Below are 21,905 nucleotides of genomic sequence, written 5' to 3'. Positions count from 1 at the left end.
CGCCTAGTCACTGCATAGAGGGTGAGGGGAACCTGAGGCTCGGAGGTGGGGTGGTACCGAAGCTGACGGGGATTTGATACTGAAGCCCAGAGGCCTCGACCTCGACCTCTAGAGCACACCCTGAACCCCAGCAACATCTGGGTGTGCCTTTGCCCCGTCTGCACGGAAGAGAGGACCTTAAATTGTGAATCCTGCAGCGCCTCACGCAACCCAGCCCCTTACTTCCTTAGCAGTAGTATGGTCGATGCGTGGGTCACATTCCCTTCCCTCCTCTCCCACCACTTCCTTACTTAAGGTTCCTTTAATCAGACACAAATAATGCCAGCGGCGTGTATAAATATTGTGCTTTAATGAACTCCTTAAATAGAAATGTCACCACGAAAATATATAATTGGAAGAGATGGGGTGTCCCATGTATACTCCATACCCATTGAAAACTATAAGGGAAGAAATAGAAATTGGAATTAAAGAAGCAGCAAGAGGAGGTGAGAAGGAGGCCTGTAGGCCATCTTGTTAGCACTGATAAACAGTATACCTGATTATCACAATTTACCAGCGCGATATCCAAAATTTCCATCCCAAAGGCATGGACTTGCCCTGAAAAAAGAAGTGTTCTGGATTGTTTTTGTTTCTTAATTCTTCAAATGACAAGAACTATTTAAACCAAACAAGGCAGGGTAAGAGTTGGATAAGGTTAGCACCGCTTATCTGCAATAGAAACTCAGGTCAGTGATGTTTATGAAAGCCGAGGCAGCAAGACGAGGTAAGAAAAACCGAAGTGAAGTCGCTCAGTCGTGTCCGACTCTTTGCGACCTCATGGACTGTAGCCTAACAAGATCCTCCGTTCATGGGATTCTCCAGGCAAAAGTACTGCAGTGGGTTGCCATTTCCTTCTCCAGGGGATCTTCCCGACCCAGGGATGGAACCCTGGTCTCCTGCATTGTAGGCAGACCCTTTACCGTCTGAGACACCAAGAAGTCCAAGAAAAACCGAAGGATTAGACAAAACTCTCCCTCACCCCAGACCACCTTCTGTCCTGCCCCGTGAGAAAGCCAATTTCAACAGGATTGGGAGAGAATGGTATTTGGGTTTCTTTTCTTGGAGTGATCCTCGGGAGATATCCGTGGTGTCCATTTCCTTAATAACTCCTGAAGGTGGGATAGCTCCTCCTGGAGACCAGAGATTGTGGGAGCTGAGAGGCCCATCTGGGAAGAGGGTGAAGAGAGGCAGAGAGGATCCTTAATTCTTAGTTCCCTTTCCCCCTCCAACTCTGCCCTAGGTTCCACTTGATATAAGCCAGAAGCAGTTTTCCCACACTCCCAAATCTATCCACTTTGATACCAATAGGAATGGTATCTCACTTCCCAGTCCCCCAAACCCTTGCCCTTCTGCCTCCTGGAAACATCTGGTTTCTCCTAGAATATCTGGTTCAGCAGTCAGACCCCTTCTCCCACTCCCAATTTTTGTCTTCCCTTCGCACCTGGACCTCAGGCCTTCCCCTCAGGTAGCAGCGTCTCCAGAGCCTGATCTGGGGTCCCAGACATCCAGGCAGCAGCAGTCCCGGGGGTAAAGGGCAAGCACCCCAATGTGAGGGGAGCCCCCACTCCTGATCAGCCAGGCTTTCAGAAGAAATAGCAGGTCGAGGGAGCCAACGAGAAGAGACTGCCAGCAGGGAGGGACTGTCCCGCCAAGGACAGAGTTGATTCAGGGGTGTCAGGGCCCCTCTAGAGAAGAGCCACACAGAACTGGGGGGGCCCGGAACCATGAAGCTTGGCTAAGGAGGAAAGGGAAATCAACTGGCAACCTAGAAACCTGATGACCCCAGTTTCTCCAACCTGGGTCATGAAGTAATGTCCAGCTGTCACACTGCACACTGCACCGGTGATCAAAGTACAAGCCTCCCCCTGAGAACACTTTATCTGCTCTCCTGATTATACTTCAAACTAGGCCTCAGGACTGATTAAAGTTGATTTTAGGAAAACATAAAAATGTGTGCATGAGACAGGAAGACTAATAAGAATGAGGAGGATAAAAAAAGATGCCGTTTGTGATTTCTAGGATTTCTGTCTTCCTGGGGACAGTTAGGACTATAAATGGCAACTAACAGAAGGGGAATGAGGAACTCAGACACTATCACTTCTCCTCATCTAGTAGGATGAGCCTGTGAGAAAAATCAAAGGAATTTAGGAACTTTGGACACCTTACCTGCTGTCTAGGGAGCCAGGAATCTGGGCAGTGTTCTGGGTCATAGCCAGGATTATGGAATTGTAGTATTTGTTTATTGCTGTAGCGTAAATTCCAGTCCCAGACAGATAGCTGTGGGTTAATAGAGTTCCCAGCCAGGGGCTGGGAGTACCCAGCAGTATAGACTTGTGTATAGTTGTTGAACTAGATGGAGGAAACAAGAAGAGGAAGGTTAAACAAAAATATATAATCCTCCCCAGTTTAGAGATAAATCGTGAAACTCATCTGTTACTCTAAGAATCAGATGTAAGGCTTCCCTGGTGGCTCAGTGGTAAAGAATCCACCTGCCAGTACAAGAGGCACAGGTTGGATCCCTGGTCCGGAAAGATCTCATCTACCTTGGAGCAACTAAGCCTGAGCACCACGACCATTGAGCCTGTGATTTAGAGCTTGGGAGTCACAACTACTGAGCCTACATGCCACAACTGCTGAAGCCAACACACCTTAGAGCCCCATGCTCCGCAACAAGAGAAGCCACCGCAATGAGAACTCCATGCACCACACCTGGAGAATATGCCCCCACTCCCCAGTCGCTGCAACTAAAGAGCCCACTCAGCAATGAGGACCCAGCACAGCCACACACAAAGAAACAAATCAGATGTAGGGTGAAAGTCCGGTCCTGAAAGAAAGCACCAGTCTCCTTCCCCTTTCCCACCCACAGACCACTTTTCATATTCAAGAGTAAACTTCAGAGAGTAGTTCTTTTGTTGGCCATACTGCACAGCTTGTGGGATCCCAGTTCCCCGACCAGTAATTGAACCTGGGCCATGGCAGTGAATGCCCAGAATCCTAACCACTAGCCCACCAGGAGACTCCCAGAGAGTACTTAATGGGTGGGGGAAAGCCAAAAATGCAAGTCGCTGACCTGTCCACTCTGCTTTCCACGCTCCCAGGGAGTGTCTCTCAAGAATGTAAGGGTGTCAGGAACTCTGACACTGTCATGAAGAGCAAGAAGGAAGAACTCAGAAAATTCAAACTCAGCTGGAAACTGCTGGAGGAGCTGCCAGACGCAATCAAGGAAGAGGAGAAACACTGGGGCCTGAGAAGAGGGAAATTTAAGAGGTTGGAAGGGGTTGTGGGGACTTAAATGGGGAGGATGAGTGACGTGGGAATGGGGACACTAAGGTGGTCAGGGAGTGGAAATTAGTTGAGGTGGGGGGTTGTGGTCCCTCATCTGGATCTCCTTTCAAGCTCAGCCCAACCTCAGACCCAATTTGGACCTAATTCACCTCCTATGGATTTTAGTATGTCATTTCCTCATCCCTGTACTTCTTAATACCCTCCCCAAACATTCTCACCTCTTCACTGGCCCCAGATCCCCCAAGTCGGGTCAGGAAAGGATGTCCAGCTGCCACCCACTCTCGTTGCACTAGTGACTGGAAGCCAAGCAGTGTTCGGGCTTCAGGGGCTGAAAGCAGCTGGACGAGTGAAGAGAGGAGGCCATTGAAATCACGATCACCGCGCTCTGGGTGATAAAGAGGGATAAGGGACAAAGAAAGAAAGGCCAAGAAACTAGGGCAGAAGAGAGTGAGAAAAGAAAACATGGCAAGAGGAAGTAAGAGGCACAGAGGGGGAAAGTTTTGGGTAGGTAGGATTGAGAGGGCACATAAAAGTGAAGAGAAAACAAAGACCTTGAGTGATTCACTTCATATACTCCACCAAGATAGAAATACCCAGCTTCACATGTAGGAAGCAGAATCAAATGCCAAACCAGTTTTCCTCATTTTCCTTCCCCCGCCCCCAATCCCAGTCCCCATCCACTGATGGAAGGACAAGAACAGAAGGCTGAGAACCTCTCTGTTAGGAACCACAAGCTTAATGGGGAGGCAGAAGTAGCACTGAAACACGAGTGAAAGTGAAGTCGCTCAGTCGTGTCCGACTCTTTGCGACCTTGTGGACTGTAAGCCTACCAGGTTCCTCCATCCATGGGATTTTCCAGGCAAGATACTGGAGTGGGTTGCCATTTCCTTCTCCAGAGGATCTTCCCACGAGTAGTGCCTAGCAAAATGAGAGGAGGATGCCAGCACTGGAAGGGGACAAGGAAACTTTCTAGATCTCCCTTCCTGAGCAGAATCCAGTCAGGTGAGTAAAGAAAAATGGCAAGGAATGGAGTGGGTTGGCCCAAGAAACTCACCTTGAAGTACTACAGAGCGAACCCTGGATGTCACTAAGACTGAGATGTCACTGGCCTTTCGAAGACAAGACCTGGAGGGTGGGCGAGGAAGAGAAGAGAATAGGCCTAGAGGAAGGGAGTGATGGGTCATGGGATACTATGGAGGCGGACTCCCAATTCCTGCCGCCCTGCCCCACCTTCTAAGGAGCAACAAATAACAGTCTTCTTGGGGAACCAAGGAGAGTTAATGGAAGACTGAGGAGTCCAGGTTAACAGAAGTTTGAATTATAAATCATGCCAGAAAAAGATGGAGCACCTGGTGTAGTCCAACCATCGTGTTCCTTCCAGAGCTGAGAGCCATTTATCCTCAGCCACAGATGAATCTGAGAGAGTGCAGAGGAGTCAGAAGGGCAAAGAGATAAGGAGAACTGGGGATTCAGGGTCCAGAATTAAGGGGTAATAAGTTGGGTAGTTGTTGCTTATGGGGAAAGGAATGAGAAGTAACTATAAATGGCCATGAGGTTTCTACAATTAAGTTGTGATGGTTGTACAACATTGTAAATACAATGAAATGCATTGAATTGTACACTCAAGATGGGTGAAGGGTGAATTTTATGGTATGTAAATTATATTTCAATAAAGCTGCCTTAAAAAAAAAATGTTGGGATCAGGAAGATAGGAAATCAATGGGTCTGTGGGAATTGGGAGTTGAGTGGAAAACGAAGGATTATTGGGCTGAAGGAGTACTCATCCATATCAGGCAAAAGGGCAAACCAGGTTAGGGTCAACAGACCTAGAGGTGGGGTGAGGGGTCAAAGTTTATCTCACCAGGCAGGCAGAGGGCCCTCAGCCTCAGGTGGGCAAGTTGGACATCTGCAAGACTAGGCAGCTCATCCATGGTGTCTACCAGGACAACGTCTGAATGCCCAGCCTGAAGCATGGACTCCACTGCTCTGGAGGGAAGGGAATCAGAAAGTAAGAGAAGGTGTCTGCCCCTCACATCTAACCCTCGATTCTGCTTATCAAACCTCCCCTCACCTGATATCCTCCTTGTTGGGGTCACTGGCTGTATAGAAGCCCCCACAACGAAGAAGATCACTGCCCCCAGGGTGATGCCAGGACAGGCGCTTCACATGGATGAGAGAAGGATCACTGAGGGAGAAACTCCTAGCCCCACCCTACCCTTGCCCCAGCACTGACCTCAAGGATCCCCTCCCTTCACAATGACCCCTAACACCCCATGACCCTCTAATCCCCCAATATTACCATCATCCCCACACTGACCGGTCCACGGCCCTGATGGAAGTGGCCAAATGCTCTCCTGACCTCACTGTCCAGAGTTCGGTTAGGGACCCAGAAGTAACGGGGGAGGCTGTGAAATTGAGAGTTATGTCACAGCCTGGCCCAGTACTTCAATACAATGCAAACCTGTCGTTACAAGGAAGTTGCTTAGGAGGCATCATTCTGAAGGACCTCAGGTTTAGAGATCTAGAAGATAAGGGGGCTGGCTTTGTGGACATCCTTGGAGGCTGGAGTTTGTGGGAAGTGCCAAGTTCTAGAAGATCAGAGTAGCGTGGGAAGATTGATGGGGCAGCACGGGGTTGGGTGGACTGGGGCATCACCTGGTGGCTACGTCGAACCTCTCATTGACAGTGCTGACTCTCCAGCCCCTGGCTGCCTGCTTTTTCCGCTCAGTCTCCCAGTCTTCTATTGTCTCCAAGAGGGGAATAGGTGGTTTTCTGGAGTCAGAACTCTGGCCTAGGGCAGGAGGTCAGCACAAGAGGAGGAGGAAGACGAACCAGAGACAGCTTAGCTCTTCTGTCTCCAGCCAGCTTCTGCTTTTCAGACTCTACCCTTTCCTTACCCCCAAAGCACCCTCACTCACCAGCCTTGCTCAGGGTTATCCCTGCATACTGTTGGGCTAGACTGTTCTGAGCTCTGGCTTGGACAATGGCCATGGTCACCTGTGGAAGAAAGGACAGCCCATCCTTTGCCTCAGACTAAAGTAAAAAGGAGGCAATAAGGCTCATATGTTGTTTCACTGTCTTGGCCACTAATAGAGAAGAAAAGTGAAGACTGTCCCTAACAAAGGGAGCCTCCACTGGTCATGAACACTGGAGTCAGGAAAACACATTTAGAACCACAAAATGACAGAATGGTAGTGCTGGGAGGAATCTTGGGAATAATCTTGTCCAACCCTCCCTGTTTTTCAAAGGAAGACACTCATCCACAGTTACACTCCTCAGGCCTTTACTCTCACCATACTCTCATTTTAGTCTTTCCTAGAGGAGAGAAGCAGAGAGAATGATGAGAGGGATCTTGAGAGATGGGACTATTGGGGATTGCGAGGGAAAGGATCCCAAGATTCTAAGGGGAGGAGGGATTCTTGGGTTGAAGACCTCTTACCTGAAAGGCCTGAGGCTCTAGTCCTCCAGCCTCAAAACCGACTCTGAGTAGCCGGAAGTCTTGGCCATGAATCAGAATCTCCTCAGGGATAAATTTAAGCAGGGACCCTGGTCGGAGGAGCTGGACTCGGGAAGGGCCATTCACTGAAGTCAAGAGTTAAAGAGTGGTATAGCCATGAATCAGGGTCCCTCTAGGAGGAACTCTTCTAGCCCATCCCACTCCATCCACTCAGTCTGTCCTCTGAGAATACAGGAAGGATGAGGAAGGGTTCCAGCACCCACAGTGAGCCCTTTCACCAAACCGCCACACTTACCAGCTTCTAATCGCCCAATGTTGGCCAGGGAAAAATCATACTCACTGCTCAGGGGAGTCTCCTAGAAGAAGCACATGACTGATGCTAAAGACATGTGAAGTCTCATTCATTGTCCTATCTTGACAGCCCTAACCTCCCTAGAGATGCTTCCCAACAACAATCCTTGATACTCTTAGAAGACAGCCCTTTAAGCATAACTCTCTCACTTCTATAATGTTTGTCTAAATCTTCTAGACTCCCTTTCCACTTGCCACTAGTCGTCCTTTCCACTGCCGTAACCTCCTCACCTGACTCCGCTGCCATCCACAGGGCTGGAAGGTGACCCTCAAGTTGCTGCAGATCAGGGTTCCAGGCATTTCAGGTTCCAGCCCCTTCCTCACCCCTGGGGCCCATGCTAGAATCCGCTCCCCTGCAGGGCAAGAAGGGAAGCCAGGTTATGACTGTTCGCAGTGTTGCCCCCACTCGTATACACACACTCCTCTCAGACATTCTGTAGCAGAAACTAGTTGAGTCACTCCATTATGTTAGCCCTTGAGTGAGTGAGTGAGTGAAGTCGCTCAGTCGTGTCCGACTCTTTTCCCCCATGGACTGTAGCCTACCAGGCTCCTCCCTCCATGGGATTCTCCAGACAAGACTACTGGAGTGGGTTGCTATTTCCATCTCCAAGGAAGAAGCCTTGGAGAAGGTTAGCCCTTAGGCAGCCCTTATTCTCTCCACTCACTCAACCTAGCCATGTTTGTTCTCCCTCTCTTTCTTGCTTAATTGCACTCTGAAAATGATTGCCTTCTGGCTACTTGATGTTTACCCCTCCAAGACAACCTTCCCTTGGAAGCTTTCCCTTTCCTTGGGAGCTTTCTTCTTTCCAGAAGGAATGTCATAGGACAATGACCTTGAGGACCACCAGAACCTGTTCTGGAATGGCCCCAAGCCAGCTCTAATGATTCCAGTGACTCCAAGAGGAGAAGAATGCAAGTCTACATCAACCCTTATCCTTATCTTCAGTCCCATTTCCCACCCTAAAACTATAAGACCTCTTCCAACTTCCCAGGAAGGGAAAGGGCACAGTCTTGAGAGCGTTAGCTTGCTGTGGCCCCGTTTGCCTGGCAAAGTAATAAAGCTACTCTTTTCTACTCTTTTTTTTTTTTTTTTCTTTTCTTTTCTACTCCTTTAAAGCTCTCTCTCCTTTAAACCTCTTTCTATTCAGTGTAGGTGAACAGAGGCCAGTTTTTCTGCAACAGGGGAATCTAAAGAGGAAAGACCAAGATTCCTCCCTAACCCCACAAGAATGAAAGCTTAAGAGGAGAGATTTTAGGCCCTCAAATATTTTTGAATAAGTTAATGAGAGGAGGAGTAACGTCAAGAAAACAGAGGGACCATCAAGCTCCTAGCCAGCCCTGGGCAGAGAATAGAGCAAACTTTAGGCAAAAGCACTTTGAGCCAGAAGAGGAATACAGAGGTATCTTTAGTGAGGTTTGAAACAGGGTTTGAGGAGTGTGAAATTTGGAACAGTCTGGAAATCAAAAGTATTGGGAAGGCATTATTACCTGGGAGGCCTCCAGAGGCCAGGCAGCTGCCCAGCTGACGACTCCTGGGCTCTGGCATCCCAGTCCCCTGCACAGACTTCGGTCCAGAGAGCTGTGAAGGGTGTAGGGTTAATCCCCAAGCTTCTCTGGTCCTGGAGTCTGGGCTTACTTCAGCAGCCACCCTGGAGGCCTACACTCAGACTCTCAGGAGACACTGCGATCAGTGGCTGTGGAGAGCTCAGGACAGGCGTCAGCAGAGAGTTAAGGAAGGGAGGGGCTGGTTAATGGATAATGAGACAATGAACTTGAGACTGCAAAAAAGACCAAGCACCATCAACCAGAGGTTGATATGAGACATACCCTCCGCCTCTAGATTCTTTTCTTTTTCTCCACATCACCCCCATTCGCACCCTCTATATGACAAACCCTTCCCCCAAGCCGTTTTCCTCTCCTTACCCCCATCTCTGGCTCCTCCTTCTGGGGGGCGATGTTGAAACTCTGGCCCCGGCCCCCCCACCACATTTTTCTGGCTCCATCCGGGGATGGAGCAGTCAAGGGTGGAAAACCTCGAGGATGCTCAAGCCCCTTGAGGAGAGGCTGAATCCTGTGGCTAGCAGGAGGGAAGTCAGGGAGAGGGGCAGGAGAAAGATTCAAGGGAAAGGAGCATTTGAGGTGCAAGGAGCACGATTTGGGGTCTTTTGAAAGGTGTGTCCAGTCCAGCTAGAGAAAGCTCCACGGAAACTTCAGTCGACTCTGGAGAGGGCGGAAGAGATGCCCAGCCCCTTAAAGGAGAAGACACACAATTTTGGAAAAGTGGAAAGTGGAGGAGCCTAAGAAAGGTGAGGGAAAATTGGGGAACTGAGAAAATAACCACATTCCCTTCTTTACTCCAAACCCAGATCCTACCCTCTTTCTGTTCATGAGCTTTGGGGACTATTTGAGTGAAGCAGTAATGACAAGTATTAAACTGGAATCATTTGGGCCACTTCCCTGGACTCTCACTGATGGCTTCCCTGGGAAGCTGTTTTTGTCTTCTTTAAGGGGATGCGAGGAATGATTAGAAGTACTTCAGGTCTCCTTACCACCTCTCCTGACAGTCTGAACTAAAGTGGTTGAGAAGAAATAAATGGAAATTGGCCGTCGGGATTTTTGCCTGGGGAAGCCCAAGAATTGGGGTGGGGGCAAGTGGAAGTGTTTTTGTATATTCTTCTCCAGAGAGCGTGAAACATATCTCATGTGAAGGGTGCAGTGGAAAAGTGGGGAGAGAAACTGAAATATCTGCAGGATGCTGACACAGGTACGGGTACATGCAAGTTCTACGGCTGGGGGTGGGAGGCCCAAAGAAACACACACACACACACAAGAAACACACACACACACACACCCCATCCAAACAATTGGAAACTAGAGCCCATTCCAGGTACAGGAGCCCTCCCTCCAACCCAGACATCAGATCTCCAAATTAATGATTCATGTTGAGGACTTTGAAAGCTGAGGGCTGGAACCCTCTGTTCAGTGCAACAGTCCCATCCCCCAACCCTCCCCCTTGAAACCCAAGAAGCAAAGATGGGTGGGGAAGGCTGTAGGAGAGAAGTAAAGGAACATTAACTAGGGTAGGTATGCAAAAATCTACCTTTAGATATGAAAAAGACAAGATACAAAATAAGAAATTACTGAGCTGCTGTTTTATTGATTTTGAGTTTGTACAGAGGCAGCAGTCCTTAGGTGGGGTCCCCAGTTTTCCAGAGTGACACTCAACTCTCCTCCCCCCAGCACACACACCCTTCCGGCCTCAGTTTTGAAAAGTTCCCTGTCTTGGCTGCAACTGTGGAAATAGTGAAGATATCGTGAGACAGGGAGTCCATCTGGAACAAAGAGGCATACACCTGCTAGGAAGGCGTCCCAGAAGCCTGATTCTACAAGTCCTAAGAGCTGCTACATTCCCCACCCCCACCTGCATTCCATCAGCCTCAATCCCTCGCGGGAAGAAAATATTTCCCAAGGTCTGTGGCAATAGAAAAAGGTGTGTACCACAATTTAAAAATCCATTATCCACTTTCCTTCTCCCCACCACCCTTCAGTCAAGAGCCTCATTCTATTCTTTAATACTTGAGGTGTAGAACAGCAGGAGAATAGAGAAAACATGAGGGGGGATGGGGGAAGGTCAGAGCCAGAAAAAAGACGGGTGACTTGGATCAGCATCTAACCAGGAATGCAAAGGGGACAGCAGCTGAGTGTTAAGTAACAGGAGGACCCCCACCCCACCCCGCCTCTGACCACCCCCCACACCCCCAGTGGATGTTTAGGGGATGAAAGGAATGGTGGAGAGGCAAGTGTCTGTATCAGATTTTTCCATTTTCAGAATCCTGGTCTGGTTGCAGGTTTGTGCCAGGAGTGAAGGCTGCCGGGAGGGGCAGCTAGAGGAAGGAGGTGGAGCTGAGTGACTCACAAGATGAATCATAGATCCAGTTATAAGCACAGAAAGAGGCCAAGGTCCTCCCCACCCTGCTCCTCTCTGCGCTACTGGCAGCCAGCTTCCCTTCCTCTTTTCTAGCAACCCTTACCCAAGTGGCCAGTAAAGGGAGGGATTGTGGAGAAAGTCTCCATGGAGGGTATCCTAATATTTTGTTAATCCACTTAAGTTCAGGGGGCAAAACAGCCTGTGATTTCTACACAGTGAAAGAAACAGACTGCCTGTATGAGTCACTGAATCTGTAGTTGAAGGGCCTGGAGGGAAAAGGAAATTAGAAAAATCTGTGGTGCAGGTGATTCCAGGACGAGAAGGGACTACTAATTCTGTCTTCTCACCTGTGGTGGTGGGTCTGGGACACTGACTCCTTGGAGAAAGAAGAGAATGCAGAGTCCAGAGGTGTTGGAGTAACTTGGGGACAATTATTTTTGAAACTCCTTTATTGGGAAAGATAAAATGTGATTGGAACTTTGGACATGTGGCTGTATAGCAAGTGGTAAGAATAGCAAATGCTAGGTTCTCAGAGGTCATTCAGAACCAGCTCCATCCTTTCCAGCTCAGCATCACTCCCAAACATACACTAAAAAGTCATTGCTGATTTTTGTTTAGTTGGTCTGTGAGCTTTAGTTTCACTTGAGAAGAAACAGCTAACAGCAGAGGGAAGGAACTTCCATCCAGGCCCCAGAGAGCACTGAGTTGAACACCATCCCACTCCATAGACTGAATCTTAAAAAAAAAAAAAAAAAAAAAAAACCCTTTTAATATCATCATTTTATTTTGCTGTAGAATCCAGTGTGAGGGGAAAATGTTTGGTTAAGTCTTGTAACTCTCAATCAAACATCAGCATAAATTAAAAGGAGGAATCTGGAGGCATGTCCTATAGACCTATTTGCTCCATCAGTGCTGAGATGGAGAACCTAGGGTGGGTAGAGGCGGTAGCACTGTCTGAAATCAAAAAGGGAAAAATAGGAGCCCTGAAAATCTCCCCTCTCCAATAACCACCTCAGTAGGTACCCCAGTGCCTTGGGTTAAAATAACTAAGTGCACTTATTTAAGCCTGAGAGATGATATCCCTCAATTAGGATTGAAGGGCCTGCCCCCGCCCCCCCCCCCTTCAATCACACCCTCAACTAAGGAATTTGGCTCCCTTGGAGTGCATGTCACATACCCCTCTCCTCCCTTCCCCACAACACAGTAATTGCACGAGGTTGCCTCTTCTCCCTCCCCAAATACTGTCATTTCCCAGGCAATTTTTCACCACCTTCCCATCCTACAGCCGTCTCAAAATATAAAGCAGAACAGACTTTACTCATCCCTACGGAAAAATATCCATTGACTCAGGGTCCCTCATTTTTAGAATGGAGAGGTTATTTTTTTTTTCTTAACGCCTCAATAAAGTTACCTTCCCAAATTAAAAACAAAAAATTCTTAGTGAAAAAGCTATAGGGCCTAAATAACCTCCCCCCCGCCCCACCGCCTTTTTTCACCATTTTCACCCCCTTGGGCACCCCTCAGAATTTCCACCTTTTTATTTGAAGAAGTCAAAAGGGATTGGGGTTGGTCAGTTTATAAATCAAAACAAAAGCAAACATGACACAAGGTTTCCATTTTTGTTCATTTGTCCTCAGTTTTTAAAAACAAAAATATTAACTAGACTAATAGATCAAATCCAAACACAGCAGTCCAGTGGAGAATTAAGTTTCCTGGTTTTATTCTCTGGGAAAATCCCTGGTCTGTTTCCATTCCTATTGGTCCAGGCCAAAATCCTATGATATAGATGGATGCCTACGGGAAAGCTAGGTGAGCTGTGCAAATTCTAGGTGTGAGTTTGAGTCACTTGCTGTTTGGGTGCATATTAGGGGACAGAAGTTCATATGGTGGTGGTGTCACCAGTGTTGTTCTAAGCCCAGACATGGGGTGAGGTGAGCAAGGCACTCACTTTGGGCACAAAATTTAAGGATGCCTCAAAAGCCAGTGACCAAGATGCTATTTTCACACAATATATTCTGAAAATCAAAACTAATATAAAAAGAGCCACAATGAATAAAGTTATCAAAATTTTAAATGAAGACAAGATTCAACCCCTCCTTGCTCAATTCAGCTTTTCTTCCCTCACTCTAACCCCAGTTCCGATGGATCCTGTCTGTTTTAAAGATTTTGATATTTTGCTCATGATGGATTTTTTGCATTAATTTTCTTAAATGCTGCATTAAAACAGTATTTTTCTTGATTAGTGAGCTTCTGGCATCTCCTTAAGTTTTGACCCTGAAGGGAATGCTCCTCTCACACCAGCCCCAGTCCTGCCTGGGAATACAAACATACCCTCCTTTGGAACCTATCTCCTTTGATCTCATTGCTTCCTTAACACATCCATTTCCAAATAAAAGCCTAAGAATTAATAGCCATGGAAATTATTAAATCAACAGACAATCAGATTTAGAAAATAAGTGGCTTTTCGAGTTTGTTGAGGAGAAAGGAAACTTCTAAATTGTGAGAAGTTCCAATGAAGAGGACAGTCTTGGCTGACTTTGTTATCAAGGGGGAGGTGGGATGACAACCTTCCTGATTGGGCAGAAGCAACATATGGCAAACACAAGTCCCCCCAACGCACACCCCCAACCCATGTCTGCCTTGGATCAATATGAGGATTACATTCCACAGGATGGTTTAAGAGTACACACCTCAAAAGAGAAATCCAAATACACAAAAATAGCCCCAATTAACACTCTAGACACATTTAAGTACACTTATTTCCCTTCTTCATATGCACCCAGGAGTGTATACAATTGCATAGTTGATTTTTTTTTTCCCCCAGAAAGAAATAATTTAAAGACAAGGGAAAAGTGGCCCAGGATAGGTCCTCCAGTTTAAAGCTCTTAGAAATGGTGCTGGCCAGAGCATAGGCTGTCCAGACTTGTGCTTTGTGCAAAATGCAAAGGAGCTCCCCCACTACTGTGTCCACAGACCCACTCCCACTCCCACCCCCTGGGGAAAAGGATGGTTTGGGGAGAGGAGGAAGATCCAATGACAGATCAGCTCATTGGGAGTAATCTGTGATCTGTGGTTATAGTTCACTAAAATATATATTTCTCTAACTACCTCTTTATAAATTGCCCCTAACCCCTATCCCAAGTTTTGACATCAGTCCTATTATCAAAAATATCTCTTCTTACAAAGTATTTTTTTAATTATTTTAATAAACTAACCACAGATTAAGGTCAGCTATGGCTTAACAAAAGAAGCCGGGATGTTAAGTTCATTCTCCAAAAGTAGAGACGAAGGAGAAAGAATCACTTAAATAGGAGGGGAAAAACTAATTTTTTAAAATGTTTTTTGCTTGCTAGGGTCTTTTTGTTTCTTTTCTTAAAAAAAAAAAAAAAATCCAAAAAATAAGTTGCTTTCTACAGAAATGCAGCAGCAGAGGATGGTAGTGCTCTATTTAGGTTTTTGGTTTTGTTTGAAACAGTCTGGCCAAAAGTCTGTCCTCCTCCCACCCCCTCCCAAGGCGCACTCAAATGTGTGGTTATTGCTAGTAGTTAAAAAAAGATCACCTCTGCACCAATTCACCTGGAAAAAATTCAACATACACAGCTGTTCTTATCATTCTCTTGCCTTCCCCAGAGGGAACATTTTTTGTGTGTTTTTTTTTTTTTTTAATAAAATTAAAGTCTTAAAAAAAATCACAACCTTCTTAATTTAGCTGAGCTCAGCCCTCAAAAAGGATGAGGAAAAGATAGGGGGCAATCGGTAATCTCCTCTCGAACTAGAAGGGATGACATATGGCTGTTTAGAAGGAAATCAAACTTCAGAGGAAAAAGATTCCCCCTTTAAGTTCTTGCCTTTGCCATCTCACTAAACCGATTTAAGCCATCCCCCTCCTAATAAGCACCCAGAAGCACACATTTCTGCCTGTCTTTCCAGATCCTTCAAAAGGAAAAATTTATCCAACACTAAACATCTACTTTAATTCAAGTCAATAGTAAATCTAATTTCCCAGTTTCCCTCCACACTCCCAACTCCACCACCGTGTGCTTTTTTCCAACCTAAAAGAACTTTGGTCTGTTTTTTCTTTTATTGACTGAGAACCTCCTTTGCCAGTTCCTCCCCCAGACTTCTGCCCACCTACCCACCCCCACACCGAATCTTCCCTTACACTTTCCCTTAGGCCTGGGATGGACCCAAGGGGTTATGACACACAATTATCATCTTTCTCCCCTTGTACCTCCTCAGTACCATCAAGTCAAGATCGGCAAAGGACCAGTATAGCCCTCGAGGCACCATGCAGCCCTGACCTGCTCTTGCCAGCCTGGCAGCTCTTCAGAGTATATACACTTAAGAGTTTCCAGCCAGATTCACACCAACATTACTGCATTCGCCCCATCAACATGGGAGCTGGGTCTTATGAGCCAATTAATTGACTTAACGTTCTTTGTTTAGCCCCCTTGCCCTCCAAGGTTTCCCGTTCAGAACCTGTGCACCAGCAGCTCCCCACCCGGTTCCCGTTCCCTTCTCCTCAGTTCTTCCCTGTAACAGCAGGAGCAGAAGTTGTTTGTTTCAGGGTGTCCGTAGAAGCTGCAGTTCGGTTGTTTGCACTTGGTCTGGGTTGGGGGAAGCCCCCGGGGACCTCCAGCCCATCCATCTGGCTCAGGGGGCTCTCTGTAGCCGTTGCTATAGGAATCAGCCACGCGGAAGTGGGGTGCTAACGGTGCACCCCTGTGAGCTCCATCCTTGGAGTGACTGCCTGGCTCCAGAGAAGGGATGCTGTCCTGGTGGGGGTAGGGTCGCCCAGGAGGGCACTGTCTGGGGAAGGTGGCATATGGTGGTAGGCCCCCCCCACATGGCCCCCCTGCCAACTGCCTCCGGGGTTCCTGGCAGTGGACTCCACCCCCAGAAGGCCGAGGGATAGTAAAGCCACCAGGGTAGCCGGTAGAGAATGCCACTGCCTTGGATTCTGCTGGAGGGGCAGTCAGCAGCTCCTCCCCACCATCTGGCTCTGGCTTTTTGGCTGGAGGCGGCCCACTCCCTACCCCTCCATTCATGATCTTCCTCTCTGCCTCCTTCTGCTTCTGCTCTGCCAGGAATCTCTCCTCAGCATCAGTGAGGTAGCGCTGGATCATCTCCTCCTGATACTGGTGGCGGTGACCCATCTTCAGGGTGCCAACAAAAATAAACTTCCCCTCCCCTTGCATTGCAATCCTCATAATGCTCAGGCTTTGCATCACCTCCTGGCTATACCTGCTCCCTCCATTACCAACAGACTCAGATGTGGGCTTCTCAGATACAGGCCCATCCCCAGCTGCCTCCTCCTTGCCACCCTTCCAACTCTTCAGTGAGTTTTTCTTCTTCTTCTCCAGCGTCTCAGTGCCACTGCTTACCCCCGACCCTGCTCCCACCCCTCCAGGCTTAGAACCCTTGCCGTGCATCAGGCCTCCCATGTTCTTCTTGAGCTTGCTGCCCAAGGTTTTGCCAAAGCTGCCCAGTTTGTTAGCCACAGAATCTGCTCTCTTCTTGTCCTTTTCCCGATCTCGCTTTGACTTCTCTTTCCTCTTGCTGCCCTCATTGCTGGCAGAGCTGCTGCCAACTGACTCTTTGTCTGATTCCCCAGACTCAGGAGTGGACCGGGGCTCATCTCCAGCTGAGGCTGTCGGGGACTCAGGCTGGGCCAGTGGAGCCTGGAAGAGACAAGATGGTTGACAGATACAGAACAGATAAACAAGGTCTTTCTGTATGGCGCAGGGAAATACATTCAATATCCTGTGATAAACCATAATGGAAAAGATCCTGTGATAAACCATAATGGAAATGAATATCTAAAAAAAGAATGTCTATATGTGTATAACTGAGTCACTCTGCTGTACAGTGGAGATTGGCACAACACTGTAAATCAACTATACTTTAATAAAAAAAATTAAATTAAAAAAAATGGCTGACAGTTATTCCATTGGCCTAGGTTGAAGGAAGCCCCCAGGAACCTCCGGCCCATCCACCTGGCTCATGGGGCCTTCTGCAGCTGTTGCTATAGGAATTAACCATGTGGAGAGGGGTGGTAACACCCCAATGAACTCCTTCCTTGGAATGACTGCCAGGTTCCAGAAAAGCGCTGCTCTCATGAGGGGAAGGATCACCCAGGAGGGCACTGTCCTTCCCCAGCTCACCAGCTCCCCCATGAACCAGGGAAAAGTGTATCTAATGTCTAGCTTTTATCTCCCCCCCTGCAACGTGATGCCCTTCTGTAATAAGGAAGCAAAATGAAGACTAGATTTTGCTCTTCTAGAACAATGTGCAACTATACAAATACATAGCCTCTGGGTAAGGTGGGAGAATATTCTGTAGACACTAGAATGGCGTTTATTATAAATTTCTCTATGCCAGATTCTGCCCAAAGTTAATCTCAAGGAAGTTTTGAATAAACACCCCAAGTCTTAACCATTCTGCATCCACTTTCAGACATTCAGCACCAGAGTCCATCAGTTGGCCCTTGCTCCTGTGTTCCTGTTCTATGGATAATGACATCCTCAGAACCTACTAGATCAGGAGCTCTTTAAGCTATTCTATCTCTTCCAGTGCCCAACACAGAGGTCTATGTACAGAGGGCTTAGAATAAAGTAATAACAATCTCAAGTTCAAGAAAACTTCTCCTGAAGAATGTGTTTAGCATCAGAAAGCAGAGCCTGGTTGGTGAGAAGATGTAGAAAACAAAGGGCACTAACAGGCAGAAAGGCAGGAAAAGTCTCTTTTGGAATTTCTCTGGTATTTTCCAGTTACTCCTGATATTGAATCGTAAGCCACTATCCCGAAGAGACTCGGAAGGAGACCACCACCAAATTTCCTTGTTCTCCCTGACATGAAAAGGAGGACATGCCAGGGTGGAGTGGGAGAAGCCTCACCTGTGCATCGGAGGACACTGGGATCCACTTCACGTTCATGTAGCCATGCAGCAAATGCAATTTGACCTCTAGGGATAGGATTACACTGTGAAAAGGAGAAAAAAAAGAATTTCAAAGAACTCTGGCCTTTAAACAGCAAAGCAGTGTGATCCAGTTGGGAGGCAGGGTGGGAGAAGCCTATATGGCTGAGAACTCAGGGCTGATTTGAATTATGGCTGCACCAGTTACTAAGCTTTATAATCTTGAGCAAGTCACTTCAACCTCCCTGAAACTCAGTAGGGGTTGATAATGAGTATAGATAATAGTATCTATCCTGTAGGGCTGTTGTGAAGATTAAAATAGTACTGAGAAAGGGCCCAGCTCAGGGCCTGGAAAATAGGAAATACTTACTAAACAGTACCCACTATTATTGTTGCTTTATTACTTAGAAGGCGCTTCTGACAATTAGGTGAGAACTTACTTAAAAAGTCATAAACTCTTTTTTTTTTTTTAAACACAATCTTCCCAGTTGGCTCCAGTTTCAGGAGCCCAAAGAAGGCAGCACTGGATAAGAGGTGAGAAAGGAGCTTTTACACTCCTAAGCTCTTCACAGAAAGCTCAGGAGCTTTTACGCTCCTAAGCTCTTCACAGAAAGCTCTGGAAGTAGGAGGAAGCCAACTTCAGGGAAATCGGGGTGGTGGTGGGGAGAACATATTTTTCTTGCCATTTAAGTTCCCCCAAAAATGCAAAAGTCTAGAGCAAATGATTTTGATCAGCTATTTAAAACCCTTCTCATTTGGGCTGGGAGAAGTGTGATCTGATCATCTCGATTCCCTGACCACTGTTCTGGGGATTCTGTGAGAATGCGCCTCACGCTATAAACAGATCCCAGGATTCCCTTCCGTTTCATGGGAAGAAAAAGCAGCGGCAAGAGTCCAGGTGCCCAATATGTCTCCCACCTCTCCATCTTCCTGAAGACACTGGAACTAGGATGTGGCCATCTCCACCCCTGAGCTGAGGAAAATCCCCGGGAGACGGACGCTGCATGTGGAAGAGATCGAAGCTACAAAGCAGATGGAAAGGCTAGGCGTGCCTCACCTCGCCAATCGGACATTGTCATTGTCATCTTTGCCCCACTCCCAGCCCTTTCCAGGGTCCACAGCAAAGTGCAAAGGCAGCAGCTTATGCTCTGAATCTGTAAGTGGGATCACAGCTGGGGAGGAAACACACATACGATCAAGGAGTCTTCTTGAGGAAAGATGAAGGCAACTGAACACAGACTGACTCCAGGAAAAAGGCAGCTGAATCATACCAAAGGTCTCTAACTGTAGTCACATCTCAGTTCTTAATGATGAATTGTCTTAGCAGAAAAAAATAACAGGCAGGGTTTCCCTTATTACTCAGAACACAATTTAGGCCACTTATCTCCATGACTTCCCACCAGTCAGCTAGCACCCATGATGTTCCTGCCAATTAAAGTGAATTCAGGGAATTCAAAGTCATTATTAAGGAAAATAGAGCAAAGCATCATTTGGAAAGTTCTTGACCTTAATGTATAAGCTTCTTTACTCCAGATCAGGGAACACAGGCTGAGTTTCCCCCCGAGCCTTTTTTTTTAAAAAACAAAACAAAACTCTGTTTATCTTAGAGCTTAAGAAAACAGCATCAACATGCTCTGTCTGGGCTTGCATGTCATTCAGTTCTTTCCTCCTCCATCCTCTCTCATTTCAGTTCTTCTAAGTGAAAATAAAGCAGACCAAAAGACACCAGAGACCCAGACACTGCATTCTGTACCTTGTTCCTTGGCATTCTCCTTCTGCTCCATGGACACAAGTGCAGAAAAGTGGGCCTGATCGTAGGCGAGCACCAGAGGGGAGCGGTGACACTGGCTGGCTGGAACCTCCAAGGGCAGGTAGATTCCCCCAAAGGGAATAGGGGCGAATGCTGCAGGAAATCACAGATTATTATTATGGCTATATTCTTGCCTAGTGGGAAATCTCTCCATCCAACTCTGTCAATTGAGCCCCCCTTTCAGTCCAACCTGTGTTTAATAATTCTTTCCTAAGAAGTTTCATCAATTAACCTCAACTGCTTTACTCGCAGAGAAGGCAATGGCAACCCACTCCAGTACTCTTGCCTGGAGAATCCCAGGGACGGCAGAGCCTGGTGGGCTGCCGTCTATGGGGTCGCACAGAGTCGGACACGACTGAAGTGACTTAGCAGCAGCAGCTTTACTCTGACTCTGTGAGAACTGTGCATTGTTCTAATTTACACTGTGTTTTTCCCCGAGGGTCATTTATCCCCGGTGCAGACAGGGCTGCTCATGGTAGAGTGAGGACTGCTTGGCTCACCTTCCCCACCAGAGTCCCTCAGCATGGTGTCCGCCACGACGACTATGGGCCTCCTAAGCACATGGGCAAGGACGAAGACGTGGAATTCTTCTAGACTCTCATACACGGGCTCTTCTGAACTCTCCACCCTAGAGTTGTAGGAGGGGAGAGAATGGAAGGGATGCAGTGGAAGGGAGAGGGAAGAAAACAAATCAAGAGACCTCTGAAGACCAGTTCTGCAAAGAGGAAAAAAAATGTCCATTTCCTATTTTCCATTCTGAAGGCTGCCATAGACACAGCTGATTATTTTATGCTAGCGTGGCTATTTCCACCTCCATTTCACAGACTGGGAAATTCAAGAAAAGAAATGTGAAGGTTTGAGGGTTAAAGTAGTGCTCAGAATTGGGAAGTAACCCCTCTTAATAACTACCTGGTTCAACAACCTTCCCCAACTCTCTTTATCCAGTAGTTCAATATACAACTGTGTAGCCTCATTCTGCTTATTACCTGACCCACCACAACCACCCACATATCACATTCATCATGTCCTATCAAAAAAGAAAAACAAAAAAGGAAAGAGAACAAAAATCCCTTCTTGATGTTCCCTTACTTGAAGAAGAACAGCCTCACCCATCTCTTGGCTAATACTTAGTAGCTTAATCAGAAATCTGTGAAATATTTACTGTTCTTTATATCGCATCTTCAGTTAATCACCTGGCCCGACCAATCCCATCTTTTAAGTGTCTCCCCTGGCACATCTGCAGCCGCCCCTCGTGCTCACACCCGCGTCCCCTCTTTCCTGGATCACTACTACCCCCCTCCACTTCATCAGCCATTTGGCTGCCACTGTGCTCAAATACATCAATTTGCTCCTGTCACTCACACACTCACAATTGAGTGGCTTCCTGCCCCCAAAACCAATCTCATTCAACATTGGGTGCTTGCTACAAATGCAGATTTCTGGGCAACGCAACCATACTTCCCTAGGGTGGAGGTCCAAAATTCTGCATTTTAAATAGACTGCCCAAATTACGCTTATACACAATAAAGTTTGGATAGGTTATATTTTTTAACTTTTTACTTTAGAAAAATTTTTTAATTTTAAACATACTCAAACTAGAAGGAATAGTACACTAAACTCTCATATATCCATCATTCAACCTCAATAATCATAAATACATGGTCAATCTTGTTCAACGCCTAGACCTTGATATATTTCCCTAGGGATCAGCCCCTACACCCACTCCACCCCACCAGATTATTCTGGAGCAAATCCTAGATGTCACATAATTTCATCCGTGAATATTTCAGCTTCAATCTCTAAAAAATAAAGACTATTTTTAAAGATGTCCACAATACCATCAATATCACAATTTAAAAACTACCATAATCCCATCAATATCACACTTTAAAAACCTAACAGTAATGTAGACATTATTCACATTTCCCCAATTGTCTTATACATATCCATACATTCCAACAGGTTGATGCGACTCTTAGGTGTCTTTAAACTTAGGTTCTTTCTCTTTTCTTTGCCTTTGTTTATTGAGGAAACCAAGTCACTTGTCCTGCAGTTTCCCAAAGTCTGGATACAGTACAATTTCAATTCCTCAGTATGGCACACAAAAATCTGGACTGCC

The 21,905-nt window shown here is 46.8% G+C and overlaps 2 protein-coding genes across 4 annotated transcripts in view; both read right to left on the bottom strand.

Annotated features, from left to right (window-relative positions):
• Window positions 1–327: 327 nt before the first annotated feature.
• Window positions 328–9,383, bottom strand: MTMR11 (myotubularin related protein 11). Of its 2 annotated transcripts, XM_043878313.1 has the most exons (17): window positions 9,056–9,375; window positions 8,621–8,711; window positions 7,364–7,485; window positions 7,077–7,137; window positions 6,764–6,906; window positions 6,243–6,321; window positions 5,980–6,115; window positions 5,642–5,729; window positions 5,396–5,484; window positions 5,186–5,310; window positions 4,674–4,740; window positions 4,379–4,449; window positions 3,543–3,709; window positions 3,110–3,283; window positions 2,206–2,388; window positions 1,481–1,774; window positions 328–1,205 (listed from the first exon to the last, which is right to left on the bottom strand). In XM_043878313.1, exons 1-17 carry the CDS (start codon window positions 9,119–9,121, stop codon window positions 1,059–1,061), a joined length of 2,103 nt encoding a protein of 700 aa, XP_043734248.1. In that variant the 5' UTR covers window positions 9,122–9,375; the 3' UTR covers window positions 328–1,058. The 2 variants fall into 2 exon arrangements, with proteins under 2 accessions (XP_043734248.1, XP_043734249.1); XM_043878314.1 differs by lacking the exon at window positions 3,110–3,283 and having other exon boundaries at window positions 9,056–9,383.
• A 3,282-nt stretch (window positions 9,384–12,665) lies between these two features.
• The window catches only part of OTUD7B (OTU deubiquitinase 7B), a 57,166-nt gene continuing 47,926 nt past the window's right edge, over window positions 12,666–21,905 (bottom strand). For both annotated transcript variants that reach the window (XM_043878311.1, XM_043878312.1), the window contains 5 exons: window positions 20,287–20,414; window positions 19,730–19,879; window positions 19,034–19,148; window positions 17,957–18,041; window positions 12,666–16,741 (listed from right to left, as the gene is read on the bottom strand). In XM_043878311.1, the coding sequence (XP_043734246.1) occupies window positions 15,533–16,741; window positions 17,957–18,041; window positions 19,034–19,148; window positions 19,730–19,879; window positions 20,287–20,414 (1,687 nt within the window). In that variant the 3' untranslated portion in view covers window positions 12,666–15,532. The remainder of the gene's footprint in view (window positions 16,742–17,956; window positions 18,042–19,033; window positions 19,149–19,729; window positions 19,880–20,286; window positions 20,415–21,905) is intronic.

Source organism: Cervus elaphus, chromosome 20 (genome assembly GCF_910594005.1).
Source record: "Cervus elaphus chromosome 20, mCerEla1.1, whole genome shotgun sequence".
NCBI lineage: Eukaryota > Metazoa > Chordata > Mammalia > Artiodactyla > Cervidae > Cervus > Cervus elaphus.
Note: the sequence above shows the minus strand (reverse complement) of the source record. Positions and strands in the feature narration are given on the sequence as shown.